The 17,250-nt window shown below is 44.0% G+C and overlaps 1 protein-coding gene across 1 annotated transcript in view; it reads right to left on the bottom strand.

The window, feature by feature from the left end:
* Window positions 1-17,250, bottom strand: part of PCSK2 (proprotein convertase subtilisin/kexin type 2) — a 107,644-nt gene that overhangs the window by 3,565 nt on the left and 86,829 nt on the right. Inside the window, exons 9-11 of the mRNA XM_009476218.2 lie at window positions 9,999-10,214; window positions 8,614-8,714; window positions 4,284-4,511 (exon numbers count right to left, since the gene is read on the bottom strand). Of these exons, the coding sequence (XP_009474493.2) occupies window positions 4,284-4,511; window positions 8,614-8,714; window positions 9,999-10,214 (545 nt within the window). The remainder of the gene's footprint in view (window positions 1-4,283; window positions 4,512-8,613; window positions 8,715-9,998; window positions 10,215-17,250) is intronic.

Genomic DNA, 17,250 nt, shown 5'->3' with positions numbered 1-17,250 from the left:
TCCTTATTAATACATGGAAAAGTAAGGAAATAGTAGTTGCAAACCTAGCCAGAAAGAGAACGTTCTCTTTTTAGAAGATGGTATCAAAACCTTAATTTGAAAATACATTATGAAATGTACACCTACACAAAGAGAAGGAATACAATTAAGAGGAACGTACTGCTATTTAAGAAATATTAACATATTTAATAGCTGCCTTTACTTATCGCTCCTATATTGGGTAATTGCATAATAATGTGTATATTCCGTAGAAGAACAGCGAGCAGTCAGTCATGTCAGACAGTTGCCTTAAAAGACGGCAGCGAACGGCTGCCTGGAGTCAGAGGAGCCAGCTGCACGGCATTTCAGCACAGCCACATTGAAGCCTACAACCTTGTTCTGATTCGGAAACCAGCACAAACATGGGATCCCAGTTTCAGCTCATTTGAAAAATATTTTTCCATTAAAATTGCTGTCCTTGAACTGCTCCCGTGCAGGAGCACACACACAGAGAGAAGAAGTTGCACTTGTTTACTGAGCTGCCAAAGTGCTGCACCTTGAAGTCAGAGTTTCTTGGCGATTATAATTCAGTCCCTATGAAGGCAAACTCAGAGTTAACTGAAGGACATTTGTCCCAAGTACTACCAGAAAGCTAGGCCTGCAGGTGGAGCAGAGCCCTGCGCAAGGTGCATCCACGCCTTCCCAGCTCTCGCAGAGGAGGCCGGGGGTCGCTGTGCGCTGGGTGGTCCTGCTGGGAATCCCAGCGCAGGCCCAAGGGCAGGCCCAAGGGCAGGGGTGCCTGGCCCAGGCTGCCTCAGGATGCCAGTGGCAATTACCAGTTGCCTCAGAAACTGGCTGGCAAACTACACTGGAAACGTCGACAAAAGTCTCTGCGTCTTCACCATCAGCAAGCTGTGAGCAGTGTGACGCTTTCCTCTGTCTAAAAGAAATACTTGAAAGACAAGAATTACTGCAATCATTAAAAAAGGGAAGAAGTCACAAAAGACTCCAGTCAGCTTGTCATTACCTCTTCCAGTGGATTCTCCGTGACCGAGGTTTTGCAGTAAAATAAGAGAGAGTCCCTTTTAAAGGGCATTGACCACACTGTGATAATTAATACCTTCTTTTCAAAACAAGTAAGTGCCAGCCTTTTCCCTTTGCTAATGAAATAGCGTGTTCTTCAGAGACCAGTGAAAGCATTTCATTCAAGCCGAGCTTCCAGGAATTCTCTTCTTCTTGAGATGAGCTCCAGGTATTACTGCTTAGTACCTCACTAATTGGCTGGGGCCAGCCTCTGCCCCCCTTTCATAGAGTACTGCCTTCTTAGGAGTACTTGCAGAGTAAAAAGACATCAGGTCCAGGTCCTCAAGGCATTTGAACACCTTCAGCTGAAAAACCTGCGTTGTTCTGAATCTTATGGACGCCCTGGAGCAGAAGCTGGTATAACATAAATATTCTATAGCTAAAATATTTAAACATATAATACCCTCAAGATTTATTTTGTGTGCCAAAATACAAGGAAAAGGCACTCTATGCCAGCTAGAGGTGAAGGATCATAGTCCCACAGTTGCCATATACCTGCAATTTCTCTGCATGGGAAGCATCGTCCTCAAAGCAACCTGAATTCATGTTGTCTCACAGCAGTCTCACACAGCGGACAAAGCTTTGTCAAACAGTGCTCTGTTCCAACAGCTGTGATAAGCGCCTTCTATCTCCTCCAGTAAATGAGGGAGGACCCCACAGTGTGAGTCTTTTCTATCTATCAACACCAAACCCCAAAGAAATAAGAGCAGTGTTACCACTCCATCTGCTTCGCAGACAGCCTGACAGCTGCAGACAGCTTTTCTCTCCACCTTCCTAAGTGCTGCAGTGCAAAAGTTATCTCAGCTCTCTAAAACACATGAGAAAAGGCTTGCTCTGTTTCCCCCTTTCCTATTAATTAGGATCCAACACTCTCTGCTTTGCTAAACTAATTACAATAGTCCAGGTGAATTTCCCCAGAGAAACAAAAAGAACCAGGGGTGGTGGAAAAAGCCTGACACGAAAGGAACCGAAGAGGAGATGGGTTTGCCACAGCCTCACAGTGTACCGCTGCCTAATCGAGATATATATATATATATAAAAAAAATATTCACTTTTGCATGAAGTATAGTACCCAGTTAAGAGATGAGCAGGGGGAGCTAACTGCTCTCTAGAAGCAGACTCCTATGCTCCTGTTCCTCAGCTAATGGACTAGGATTGTCCTAAATCATCTTTGTATCGCCCTGGAACAGCCAGCTTCAGACTTGAATTTTTTATTTTTTGCTGACCCAACAAAAATCCCGCTTCAGGGAAAGTTCCTATTGGTAACAAGTGTTTATACATACAGCAGAGAAATGCGGCACTTTAAATACTGATTGCTTTCAGCACACTGTATATTCAAGGCTGTCAATTCTTTCCTGGCCTGTTTCTGCTAATGGACAATGCTCCACACTTCTCTATCGACTACTTACATATTCAATATATATTTAGGTAGGTATTTTGTATCTACAAAAATTTGTATCTATGTAAACATATAGAGAATATATATAGAAGATGTTGCTCCAGCAAGGCCAAACTGGAAAAATAACCCAATTATCCATGGCAGAAGTGCAGCGTAGTTTCCATTTCCAAGGAATCTCTGGAGATGCTGGGACTTCACTCGTTTTATTTACAGTGTAATTCAAAAAATGTAGATGTTGCAAGTCGTGATTCTTACTATCTCCTGTCAGTGTTTCATTTGGGGACATAAATATTACAGCAGTACTATTAACTCGTGTCAGGTAATTATAGGGGGACACCCATACAGCCTGCACACTGAGACTCCCTGCAGCAGGGCTAGGAGGCTTAGGTCGTGACTGACTTGGCTGAAATAACTTGGCTGCTGTTGTACGCTTTTCACATCTCCTCTTTACAAATCTGTGTGCTGTAAGCACAAAGCCTGTGCTGGGCGCTGCTCTCAAAAGACACCAATACAAGGCAATGTATTTCTCAAGTCTCGAGCCTGTTGGGTAACGACAGCTGTAAGGAGGCTTTACTGCAGTTCCAGATCCCTGGAGCGGAGGAAATGCACCATCACCTCTGCTTTTCTATCCGTTCAGCAGCAGAAACGGGACAGAAAAACAAAGGCAGAAGGAGACAATGCTACTGCATCGCACTTGGCCAACTCTGGCTCAGTCTGTTGCCAGAATACTTCTACCGCATTGTCTAACACATGGAGCCAAGCCTACAGAAAGAAATTTTCTCTCTTCCTCTAGGATGATCCCCATTTCAATAAATGGGGCTGCAGTAAGATAAACGAGATGATTTGTCTGCATTTAAATTATGAATAAACTAGAGATAGCTCAAAATTAGCTTCAGCACTCTCATTTGTTTCCTACCTGTGAGCATGCGTCAGCCAGATAAATTAAAACTCAGATTTCAGCTGAGAACTTTGGATCCTGCAAATATGAACCCATCTGGAGCTTGGCAACAAACTTACGCTTTGCCTGGCTGAGCTACGTGTGAGGGTGGCATATTGGTTTGCTTTCTTTTTCCAATAGAATAATGATGCCTTCAAAAATGGCACTGAAAAGTCAAATTTCAAATGGTATAGACATAAATTGGCCATTATTAGATTAGTATTTCAAGTAATTGAATTGAACTATAGCTGTTGCAGTCAATTAGTATTAATTCATTCACTTGTTGACTCATTCACTTTAGCACATGAAGGTAAATCAGAAAATAATTTGATTACCTAGCCTGCAATTAGAGATTTGAAGAACATAAACCAAACACAATTAAACGCTGTAGTGTTCAAACTGAATCACTGGTACCTGTAGATGATTGTTTCAGTCTTCTGGAGATAAAACTGTCTGCTGGAATATGTCACAGGGAGATACGACCTGGCTGACAGATATTTCATGCGGCAGCAGTTCATGTAATTTATAGTGCCAGCCTCCCAGACTTTCGCTTGTGCACAGGCTCTTTATTCACAGAAACTTTAGCACAAACATACCTGTAAGTACTCAGGAGAAACAGATGTTGCTATTAGGACTACTGGCACTAGCAATGATGATACACCTGAGCTGTAGAATGCGCTCCTCCAGCGAACCAGGAACTGAAAGATCATGTCGTTTATCAACTTATTGAAATAGCTGCAATGCTACTGGTGATGTTAGGCTTTCTTAGAAAAAAAATTCCATTATGTTTCTCTGATTATCTATGTCTTTGTCAACATATTTGCATGCTTGTGGTCTCCTAATGCCTGGAAGAAGCCAAACACATATACCAGACTATTCACTTACTCAGGTTCCTGTATTGACCCTCCAACACAATGGAATCTCTCGGGAACAGTCTTCCAGTCTTTCGCCATCTTAACCATTGCTCCTGCATCTAGGACACCATAGCCAAACAAATGGTTGAATTCCAGCCCGACGCCGTTTCTACGCCATTGATGAACCTCATCGTGAAGCTGGTTCCTCTTGGAGGTGAGCACTGTCAGATGCTGCATGTCTCTCCATGTCAGATCTGAGCTGTGGAAGAGCAACATGGAAAACAAACAGTACAGTATTTCCAAGCATATATTAAAGAAAGACAGTGTGTTTGAGTAAGCCTTTTGGTAAAATTTGCTTCTATGAATCACACAGAAATTTTATCTATACACATTTCAATAAAAAAGCTTCTATTGATTTCAGTGGGAACAAGAATAGGTTTCAATTGTATGGTACTTCCCCAAAATATATTCCCAAAATTGCAAAATCATTTCTGATTGTTTCCCTGTTCTTGAAAACAACTGCTTTTCACTACACATTATGGATCCACCGTGCAATTTTTAAGCTGATATAATGAGTAGGATATTGTACCAGATCCTGAAAAGAATACAAAAAGAAAAGGATGATGACAGAATTTCGCCTAGCCGTCCTCTTAAATCTTGCCCTCTTTTCCTTGCCTGCTCCTCCTGCTTTTCCCATGGACCTTCCGAGATTCACCCACAGAAGCCCCAATCTGAGGAAGCTGATGAACTGTATCAATCAAGGTGTTCGTCATTTCAGTATTCTGTGAATACGGGTATATGGGCTGTGGGTGGCTGTGGGTTTGCATTATAAGGAATGGTAGGGGTTTGTCACCCGTGATATACTAGCACGGGTGGATGCAGTCAAGTAACATTTGTCTAGATTTGGTTATAATTTTTCATCATCGTCTCTTCCTAGATCTGCAGTGATTACGATGACAGGAAGGGCACTTATAAGTTATTATTCTCGTGCCGCTTGCGTAGGCACTGCAGAGAAATGGGCACTTGTCATAGAATCATAAATAGTTTGGGTTGGAAGGGATCTTTAAAGGTCGTCTAGTCCAACCCCCCCTGCAATGAGCAGGGACATCTACAACCAGATCAGGTTGCTCAGGGCCCCGTCCAGGCTGACCTTGAATATTTCCAGGGATGAGGCATCTACCACCTCTCTGGGCAACCCCTTCCAGTGTTTCACCACCCTCATTGTAAAAAATTTCTTCCTTATATCTAGTCTAGATCTACCCTCTTTTCATTTAAAACCATTACCCTTTGTCCTATCGCAACAGGCCCTGCTAAAAAAGTTTGTCCCCATCTATCTTATAAGCCTCCTTTAAGTACTGAAAGGCCGCAATAAGGTCTCCCCACAGCCTTCTCTTCTCCAGGCTGAATAATCCCAACTCTCTCAGCCTTTCCTCATAGGAGAGGTGTTCCAGCCCTCAGATCGTTTTTGTGGCCTCCTCTGGACCTGCTCCAACAGGTCCAAGTCCTTCCTATGCTGAGGACCCCAGAGCTGGACGCAGGGCTCCAGGGGGGTCTCACCAGAGCGGAGTAGAGGGGCAGAATCACCTCCCTCGACCTGCTGGCCACTCTTCTTTTGATGCAGCCCAGGATACGGTTGGCTTTCTGGGCTGCGAGACCACACTGCCAGCTCACGTCCAGCTTTTCATCCACCAGTACCCCCACGTCCTTCTCCGCAGGGCTCCTCTCAATCCCTTCATCCCCCAGCCTGTAGTGATACCGGGGATTGCCCCGACCCAGGTGCAGGACCTTGCACTTGGCCTTGTTGAACCTCATGAGGTTCACACAGGCCCATTTCTCCAGCTTGTCCAGGTCCCTCTGGATGGCATCCTGTCCCTCAGGCGTGTCAGCTACACCACTCAGCTTGGTGTCATCTGCAAACTCGCTGAGGGTGCATTCGATCCCACTATCTGTCATTGATGAAGATATTAAACAGTACTGGTCCCAGTATGGACCCCTGAGGGACACCACTCATCACTGGTCTCCATCTGGACATCGAGCCACTGACCACTACCCCTCTGGATGCAACCAACTCAACCAATTCCTCATCCACCGAACAGTCTACCCATAAAGTCCGTATCTCTCCAATTTGGAGAGAAGGATGTTGTGGGGAACCGTGTCAAAGGCCTTACGGAAGTCCAGATGGATGACATCCATAGCTCTTCCCTTGTCCACTGATGCAGTCACTCCATCATGGAAGGCCACTAGGTTGGTCAGGCAGGACTTGCCCTTGGTGAAGCCATGCTGGCTGTCTCAAATCACCTCCCTGTCCTCCATGTGCCTTAGCATAGCTTCTAGGAGGATCTGTTCCATACTCTTCTCAGGCACAGAGGTGAGGCTGACAGGTCGGTAGTTCCCAGGGTCCTCCTTTCTACCGTTTTTAAAAATGGATGCAACCTTTCCTTTTTTCCAGTCACCAGGGACTTCACCTGACTGCCACGACTTTTCAAATATCACGGAGAGTGGCTTGGCAACTACATCAGCTAATTCCCTCAGGACTCTGGGATGCATCTCATCAGGTACCATAGACTTATGTCTTCTGAAAGCTTTAGAACTGACATTCTAATTCTACATAACTAAAGCTATTCCAGTTGTTTTATGATGAACTCTTTCAACATTACAATATGTCTGATTCAAACCATCAACCTAAAAAGATCTGCTTTTCAGCTTTCTGTGCCCCAAGTAATAAGCATGTGTGCATGCTGAATGTACACCAGAATAGCAAATTACTGACATTTTTCCAAGGTGACACAAAATAGCTGAAAACCAGATATCACTTGCATCATTCTTATTGAAACCTTTTAAGAGCTGCTACATATCTTAAAACCGTACTTTCCATTTCACAGATTGGTCTGTTTTTAGAGACATGTCAGACAGATATTGCATATGAGCTGAAAGACGTATAACAGGCAGCAGTCATCTGCACGGGAAATTGTTAGCCATTCCTGTGAAGGCTAGTGTAACTCCTCCAGGGTAGTTCTGCACACTAAAATGGAGGCTTAATAGAGCCAGCCTGGAAGGAAATAGGAGACACAGTTCTTTCTATCTTCCTGCCCCCGCCCTTCTTCTCAGCAAAGGCTAGAAACCCAATTGCAAACTATTATTAGTTTAATTTCTACTCATGATAGTTTGGCAAGAGATTCCAGCCTTCATGGATAGCCCAGATGAAGAGGAGTGGTAATTACTGCTGAGATATTAAGGTTGTAGTCCAAGTTACAGTGGTCAGAAAATTCATTAAACCTTTGTATTTTTAGGGCTATAATTAATTATTACATCATGGCTGTCCTACGGAATGAATTTGATAGTAGAAGGATTGATCATCTAAAGTTAAACACTTGGCATGTGTGTTTTACACGTGTAAAACCTGAAAAATGAGACTTGGCCCAAGTCATGCTCTGAGCACAACCATCATTGCTCTGCTAATGATAGAAACTTTGTCTCCTCTGCCAAATCTTCATTCTTCTGCATACTGTGGAAGAAAACTATGTACATAGCGCTCACTTCATGCCGTGGTTACAGCAACTGAAGCTGTACACCTGAGCAAATGTTGTCTCACTTCGTAAAATAATTTAACACAAAGTAAAAAGATGGTATAGGTTATTGTAAGGAAAACTTTTCCTAATCATTAGAGAAGAAGATAATGAAGCAAGATATACAGAGCAATTATGTAGCACAGAAGCAAATTACCAGTAATGGGTTAAGAAAAAACAAAGGAAATATTCCTCACCACCATCGCCAAAAACTATTATTACTGTGGAACTGATTGCCACTGGATGATACAGGTGCCAAATACAGACAAGTTGAAAAAGAGTTAAAACAAATTCAAGGAAGATAAATCTGCCTGCGGCTATTGAACAGGACAGGCTGACTGCTCTCTCTCCAAACCACTGATTGCCAAAGCTGTTGTTGAAAGATTGCTCTTCATCCCCATTTGTTGTACTCTCCCCTAAGCATCTGTCATTGCAGACAGTATGTGGCACAAGATGAACTCCTGTCTGATACCGTAGGTTCGTTCTTATGTTTTTGTAGGCTGGGCATTCCCCACTGGATATGTGAAGAAATGAAATAATCTTTCCCTCCAAACAGTGCTGGAGAAGACAAACCCCTGGAAGCAATGGATGGAGAGGACACAGAGAGCGAGTCAGCCAAAATGTATCTGTTACATGGCTTTGGCAAGACTGTCGCTCCATCACCGCTGCAGCAGGCAGCTTGTTAGCTGCTCATTCTAGCCCTGTGCCACAGCCAGCCAGCTTGTATGATGAACAACATTAAACAAACGGCAGGCCCTCTCCCTAGAGCTCACAAGGAATTTCTCAACAGCATACTTAGCCTCCAGGGCCAAGGCGAACACTCCGGCTGCTTCAGGGGCAGCTGCAGACGTTCCTGAGTGACGCAGGGTGCAGTTGCCATATAAATCTGTTGTAGCCTGCAATGATATTAGACATAATTAATGAAACTAGCTAGTCCATTTTCCTTGCAGCTACAGACTCAGAAAAATACAGAAAATGGAGTTCGTGCCCTTGCTCTTCAGAGTACCTGTGTGCTTGTTCCTAGGATCCATTTTCTTCTTTAGAATAGTGTATCAATTTAAAACCACAGTGAGACATAGTTACAGAAGGTGGGAATGCAAGAATAAATTATGATGTAGGAAAACAATGGTCATTACCACTTAGAAGTCATAAACTCATATGGATGTCATTTATTTCATACACAGTCTAACCAAAGGCCTTAAAATTCCTTTGTGGTTATCAGAAGGATTTGAAACCAGAATTGTTAGCAGAGTTAAGCTTTTTAACATTTGTGCAACTCCAGAACCAACAGCGGTATCAAGCTGCTATCTTCTATGCAGATTAGTCCCTAAAAGAGACCAGAAGGAAACCTTAGAAGTATATTTTATGGTGATAATTACAAAGGTGCCACAGATCATCTTGGCTGATATCAGTATCAAGATAGAAACCAGTATTTTTCCATCTGCTACTGCACAGGGGCATTGAGGATGCTACAATGTGTCTTTGGGTTTGAGACAGGGCCAAGGAAAACATACACAGGCTTTTGGCAAAGACTTACCTTGAGTTATTACACCTGAATTTTCCACTCTGTGAATTAGACTATGTCCTGGCTAGTCTGAAGGTGCTGAAGAGCAGTGATCAGTACAGGGGAAGAGAATCCCAGTTACACTTGAACAGAAACTGCATATTTCCCAGTTGTAGGCACAGCCCTGTCAGGGACTTGAGTACGATGTTCCACACTGCTTGGTATGAGACTGAGGGTGATCCGAACCCCCACGTTTCCTCTGCAGTGACTGAATGTCTTTCTGCTCTGGGCAGCTTCTAGTACTGCAGAAGTCTGGCTCATGACTGCTCTGCCAGTACAAGTAAGCATGATCTCAGATGTTGACACTTTTCATTTACATTTTTACAGAGACCTTTTATCACACTACTCTGGAAAGAGTGCAATTGAACGTCTAAATCTGGTTTCTGATAAAAGAAACCACCAACTACATGAAGCTCTAAGAGATGGAAGATCATTGCTTTTCTCAATATTAATCCCACATCTCCTCAGCTGACAGTTTTGGCACGATCGCCTACTGCAGATAAGAAAATATCCATCTCAACAAAGGACCATCTGCTGCTCCAAAGCAGATGGAGTTGTAATAGGTCGTGGGAGTGCACGAAGACAGCAGCAACAGGACAATAATATCTGGACTCACCACGCCAGCCTCCGGATTTCTCTTCCTCCCGTTACTAAAGGTGGAGGCTAAGGTTGAAGAGCAGCTTTCATCATACAGAGCTGTCCGTCCATCATTTATAGCAGAATTGATGGAGATTGTCCACATGCTCGATGCATAACCGTCACAGTTACAGTCATCATAGCTGCCACCATCTCCAGAGGCCCAGACATAGATGCTTCCTTTGCCGCCTCGGCCCTGTGAAAGGGGAAAATTGATCCTCTTGGGTTAAATTGCAAATAGGAGATAGCAGCTACTTTAAACTGCACATCTAATTGTAAAGCTAGGCATCTATAAAGGAGAATACTGGTCCAAACAAAATCTAAATCAAACTTAAGCTGAAATAACACGGACTTTTGCAAGTTATTAAATCTGGTTAACCGGCAGCCACAGCCAGTTCTGCAACCTTACGTACACAGAGCACTTCCATTTATCTCCTGTTTTGCTTGACGCCCTGAAGGCTCCTGTGCCAGATGCTATGACGTTTTATGGATTCATTAGCGTTTATGTCGAGGTCTAAGTGCTATGAGGAAAGTGTGCTTTTAAAAGGGATATGGGGCATCTCACACGCTGGGTTTCTAAGATCCAATTAGGGTCAGGCAATGGCTAAAAAACTGTAAAGCTGGCACCTTTTTCTCTCAATAGATTTTTCTCCAAAGGTATCACTGACTCAGAGCTGTTTTTCTGACAAACCAGCTTCTACTACTAAGCAGAAAATAAAGTTATGGGACCATATGAATCACCTACAGAAAGATGGTCTACCAATTACACAGAGAAGGCGAGAGATGGATGGGAGAGACTGAAGTCGAAGGGCAGCTATAAGGCCTTCCCATTAGTTAAAGGAAAGAAATTCATATCCTCTCCCCAACTTCCAGCTAGGCAAGGAGTGGGAAGGGATCAACTCAGCTCCTTCTCCTCATCCCATACTAAGAGAGGTAGGGGCTGCCTGGAAGAGCGTTAGACCTGAGAACCCTGACACTCAGGGAAAGATCCGTGCTACTGAACCCAAAGCTCAGATCTCCCACTGGTTCCAGCACAGCCACCATTTCTCTCTGCATTTAATCTAATGCAATCCAATGGTTACTTGCAACAGCAACAAAGGGCACAAGGCCTCAATTTAAACATACTGTTCATGTGCATTGGGCAGAAGGTAGGAAAAAAATCTCTTCTGGCCTCTTCATTGTCCAGCATGAAATGGAAGCTAAAGAACATACAAACATAGCAACCTGCAATGGTATTTCAATAGGGAACCTTTTCTGCCAGGAATTTAAATCAAATCTGAGCTCCCAGCAGTAGCTTCTATTTTCATCATACCCCACTGAACAGAGCAACCTCATTATTTCAAGCACGTTAGTGAGTTGCATTATAATCCACTGAATTGCACAGCAGGTTTGCTGCCACTGGGGTACATAACATCTCAGGACATAGATTTTCATAATAAAGATGATGACTATGAAAAAGCTTATTGAAATCGGTCTAAGAACTCCCATAAAGATCTGAGATCAAGCATTTGAGTTTTAAAGGAGGAGGATACTGTTGCAAAAATATATACTCTAAGAAGAAATTAATTCCAGCAAATTATTTAAAAAAATAAAAAAGTTCAGCATAACAAGGACAGTTATGCCTTTTTTCCCTTTGACTTTTTCCGCTGCAGGGCCCAACCCTGGGCTTTGGACTCACTTCAGAAGCTACATCCCAAGCTTGCCATCATGCCCACGTATGCCATCACACCACCTTGCCACCATCTGCCTCCTTTGGACAGCCTCGGCGGCAGCTCGAGCACATCTCTCTCTGTCCCAAAAAGGCAGGCTGCTGCCCAACGCAGAGAGCAGGTGGCTGCGGGTGCCAGGAATAGGATGTTTGGCATGTACGGGCCCGTTCTTAAACAACCTTTTCCTCCCAGCCATTTTAAAGGGAGAGGAAACACTTCATTTTCATGTGATAAATTCACAAAAGTAGCTTGGTGCCTGGAAGTTAGCGTCTGCAGTGTTCAGCATGGGGAAGCAGACTTAGCCCTGCTCGGCAAATTGTTCCATGCTGCCAAAACCGGGTATTGCTGTGCAGCATTTCACCCCACGAGTGGGATTTGCAGCAGAACGGCAGCAAATGGGCATAACAGATTGCTGGTGGGGAGCAGGGGGAATCCACAGAGGAACCGAAATTTGGACTCAAGTTCATGGGTGGAATTAGCCTGCTTGAGTGCTGCTGGGGACGGGTTTTCTGCATGTAATTACTGTAAGGTGAGAATGGCCTCAGGATATCACTTCTATAAGCATCACATCCACAAGTATGGCTTAGTTAAAAACCATAATTCACCTCTTAACACTCTGATTTCAATTGCCTTTCCGTTTTAGCCAGGAGTGGAAAGAGGAGCAAACACTACTGGAATAAACTGATAGCAGCTCATGGCATTATTTGCAACGATGCTTAGGACTTGTTTCGTACATTTCCCACAGCCAGACCTGCAGTAGCTGGATAGTTTGCACAGGCAAAGTCTTTGGTGGCTGTCCTCACGCATCGTTTCATTTACCAGACAGAATGTATGGCTTCAGGGGAAGTGAATTTTCAATTCTCTGGATGGTAGTAGTCTAAGCCAGAAAAATCTAAGTTGGGTCAACTAAGTGTCACATTTAAACCCAGCTGAAAACTCCTATGTGCATCTCGACCTTATACAAACCTCGAAAAATTCAGTGATGTCACTCAACTTAGGCTGCTGTAAATTCAGGCCAAAAACAGGACTGGAGGTGGTGGTAGTAATACACACTACAAACACCAGAGGGAGCCTGAAGGAAGATTCAGGGAAAAAAGAGAAGACCAGCAAGATAATAAGATACATTTTAAAGAGGATCTTTCCTCCAGAATCCTGTTGAAACCTGCTCATTTCCCCCAAAAGCGATGCCCAGCGAGGCACCCACACTTCTGAGCCATCTGAAGCTGTGTCTCACTCAGAGCTGAAAATGGATCTCTGTGCATTTAGTACTAGCCCAAGAGAGGCCCACCTCCCAATTCAGAGAGAACCAGAATTAAATTTGGGCAAGGCTATATGCTTAGAAAGTCACAGACAGCTACTGAGAAGCTCTCGTTGCAGAAACAGGAGATTTTCTATTTCCAGTGTCCTTTGTGGGATGTTGTGCTACCATCAAAAAATATCCCTGAGAAATTTTCTTACCCCTTTTCTCATCTTCTAAAGAGGATAATCCCAAAAAAACTTCTTTACTGAACTACCTTGCAAAAGTGAGTTGGCAGGGGACTGCAGCCCAATTCACTTTACGTAACTTCAGGCACATCTTGAACTTTTTTTTTCCTTGTTACTGTGTTCATTCATCATGCTTGCTGGGCTAGTACCTAAGCCAGCGTTTCTTGAAGTTTTGATTGTTGGATCACACTATCCAGATGAAAATTGACAAATAAATCTCCTCCAGCTTCCCTGACCTTTCCCATCAAGGCTGGCAAGTACCTGTGTGAATAACAGATGGGCCTCTAACATGGCACAGCCTCTACCTTGGCTCCTCTAGTTCACCCACTCCTGCCTGGCCATCGGGCTTGCTAAAGAGGGATGAAAGGAATGTAAAAGTCTTTACAGCACGTTTCTGATGCCCTTTGGCTTTGGCCTAATCCTTCAGTCGTAGATGAGGACTAACAGTTTCCAAACAGTACAAGCTTAAAAAAAAGGATGGACTCCTGCCCTGAAAAGCCAAGTACCAGGGAAGGACAGCATCGGGACACCAGCAGGCAGATGGGCTCAGGATAAGAAGAAAAAAAAGCAGCACCTGACTGTGAGGAGGTGGGGTTTTTTAGGTGCAGTGAAAAGGTATTTCAGGATAAGGACAGCCAAATGGTTTGCTGATGCTTATGGACTGTCCCATGTCTAAGGAAGAAAACGCAGATGGAGCACATTTGAAAAAAATATGACCAATTACAGAACTGGAAATTGCTTTCTGTAACAAATTCAAAGCATGTATTATTTTATAAGCACCTTTCTTTTTGCGTGACATATGATAGCTATTTTGTAATTCTTCCCCTTAAGAAAACAGAAGTGTTTCAGCACCTTCTATATAATTTAATAGCAATTTATGTGCCTGCTACGGTAAGAGATAGGTTGGTTTTCCAGGGAAAGCGAAAAATTCCACAGATTTTTCAAGTCTTTGCCATGGGTCCTACAGACTTATGAATAGGACTCAGTTTCCATCCCCTGTTAATTTCAACTGTATTTTCCTCTGAAAAGAGCATTTCTTTCTCCTCAGGACTGAATTATTTGAAAATCCTTACGTGTTTTGTAATTAAAATCTGTATCCTTCAGTAACGATTGCTAATTATCTCAGAAAGTATAGTCTGCAGCCCAGGCTGGCAAAGTGAAATTGCCATCATGCCCCCAGGCTGGGGCACGCCAAGGCAAGGATGGACTGTGGGACCACTGGCCCACTGTCGTGACTTGGCGGGGGGCACTGGGCTGGGCTCTCAAGACGTCCAGGAGCCTACGCAGAGACCTTGCTCTGCCTTGGTCTCCCCACCACTCCTGAGCACGAGCAGCCTGGCTATGCGGCGTAAGCCAGCTGGAGGCAGCGAGTCCTTGGCATCGCTGAACCGCTGCTCATCTTTTGCACTGCCAGGGTTTTCAGAAGCCTGCTCGCGTGTTCCTGCACAGCTGACGTGGTGCCAGCTGGACAGCCCATTGAGCCCTCGCTCGCCTGGCTCCTCCAGCTACCTCTGCATCTGCCAGGCTGATTTGCCCAGAGCAATCTGGTAGCCTGTGACTTCCTGGATCCCTTTGCTCCTTTCCTATACCGACTTCTTGGGGAGTGCCAAAATCTGAAGCAAAATCTCGGCAGAAACACATGCCTGACAGCCAGCCAAGTAATCTCAGTTTAACCACACTGACACCAAAGTTTTAAGCAGGAAACATATTCGGATTTCCAAAGTTTGCCACTGCACACATTCAGGGGCGCAGCTCTCTTGTTTGAGCTGAATGCCTTAGCACTTCTCCCATGTCCAGCCCCTTCCGAAAGCCTGGAGCTGCTGTACTGTGCCCCTGGAAAAGCCCGAGATGTCTGGCCTGCCCAGCACACCCACAAGTCACAGCAGCTGGGTTATCCTACTCAAATTCAACGCTGCTGAAGGTGGTGTCCCTCCACTGTTGGCCCGTCTAACCCTCAGGCATTCAATGGGGAAGGAGGAAAGGCTGTTTTGGTAGGAGTGAGAACTCAGGTAAACACTTGGCTGCTACACAGAGGATGACCGTCACTTGGAACCATGTTTCAATTGTGCTTCTCCTGTTTTTGTCCCTTTCATATTTTGTTGCCTTCAATAACTAGCTGGCTGTTGCCTCCTAGCAGATTTCTGAAACTATTTGGGTCAAGTAATAATTGCCCAAGTACAAGAGACTGCTGCATATGAGATTCTCAAACAACTAAGCCCTATACTTGTTAAACCCTAACAAAAGGCTTTATGTAAACTTATTCTAGACTTGGTCACAGAAGAGTACCGAACTCCCAGCCACCAACCGCCAATTAATTGCATAATTGTTAATACCTCCTTTGGCTAAAAATAACACTTGAGCCATTTTCTATGTATAAATTACTGTTGAAACTGGATGGACTTCTGTTAACCAAGAGAAATGAATGGAAAATTACACTTTTGGTGAAGAGAGGGAGCATTAGGCTTCAACTAGGGTTCAGTCCAGCAGGGAAATGGTCAGGGAACTTTGAAAATGCTGAGAAAAAAAAAATTTAATTATCCATTCCTTTTTTGTTGGATCCCAGGCTGTGTAGCACAAGTGATAATGCATTACTCTGGTCCAACAATTCTGCAGGCGTACTTCTGCTATCAATAATATTTGCAAAAATCAATCCCGTCCTCTTTTCGGTACTTGTGAACTAGATTACCACAGCAGAAAAGATTCTAAACACCCAATTTACAGTGACGATGCTGGTGTCTCTGCCCAGGGCTCCCAACTGGTGTGATGAACCCTGGCCTCACAGCTTCACCCGTGGCTCCTGCAACACTGTGCAAAGGTTCCGGGCTTGTAGCATCAGCCTTGCTGGGAAGCAAAAGCACACAGCTGCCAAGTTGCGGCACAGAGATTAGGCAAAAACCCTCCTGGGGTCAGAGTGAGACAGTGAAATCTACATTTTGAGACTACATTATTGTCTTGCCTCCTTAGAAAACAGTAATTTACATATCAATAAAGAAAATATTTATATTTGGAGCTTACAAATATTGCCATGTTGGCCCAGCCGCGGCTTTCTGCTCTTTATGTGACAGTCATTTGAGTCTTTGTGAAGGGCAATATTTAACCCCGTCACAGGCCCATGCGAAGGCCAAACCTACGACAGCCAAGGTCCTGAGCTGACCAAGGCATCCCTGAGGAGGCCAGTATCACAACAGAAATCAGTAGCACTGGGGTTTTGCCTAGCGCTGTCCTCAGAGGCACATGCCCATTCCCCCATCTGTGGCAGGAGAGCAGACGGTCACGGACTGATCTCCAAACCTGGGTCACGTACTCAGTGAAAGGTCCTGTATCCCATCACCAGGTCAGATAAGCTGGTCGTGCCGTTTTATAAAAGCCTGAAAATATCCCCTGTCAGATGAATGGGGTGACTTCAGAATTCCAAGCAGATATAACATACTCGTGTGGGGTTTTAATAAGGTTTGATTTTAGCTTACATAAATAAGACAAGGCATGGAATTATAATGCATATTCCAGACACAATAGCAATATGATAGTAGAGGGCTCCTCAGAAATGGAGTAATCAGATGGTTGCCAGATCACAAACTAATTTCCCTATCCTCACTCCACTGCTGACCAAATAAAATGATGTTAGAGGTATCTAACTGCATATACTTTATTAATGTGCTATCTTCAGCATATTTCAAAGAACAATAACACAATGATCTGTGGCCTTGGAGAAAGGCAAATGACAAATATTTCCTTTTGTTTTTAACACCATCCTTTCTTCTTTCATTGGTGAGCCCAATTACAGAGCCATAATGAGACAATAAATTCTTAATATTGCTCCCCTGGCCATTTGTACTTGTGCAGCATTTTCTTAGGTAGAACCGTATTATGGAAGCAACAACGTTTTTCACCAGCACAAGCACAAATGGATCATGTCTTATATATTCTGGCTGAGCCGGCAAAGTCTCAAGAAATTAATTCAGTCCGTGAGCAATTCCTCACAACCTACTAATATAAAAGCCTACATCATAAAAATGCAATAGGTAGAGACCAGCTTAG

This window comes from Nipponia nippon, unplaced genomic scaffold, assembly GCF_047370975.1.
Source record: "Nipponia nippon isolate SJK-2023a ecotype South Korea unplaced genomic scaffold, ASM4737097v1 scaffold_4, whole genome shotgun sequence".
NCBI lineage: Eukaryota > Metazoa > Chordata > Aves > Pelecaniformes > Threskiornithidae > Nipponia > Nipponia nippon.
Note: the sequence above shows the minus strand (reverse complement) of the source record. Positions and strands in the feature narration are given on the sequence as shown.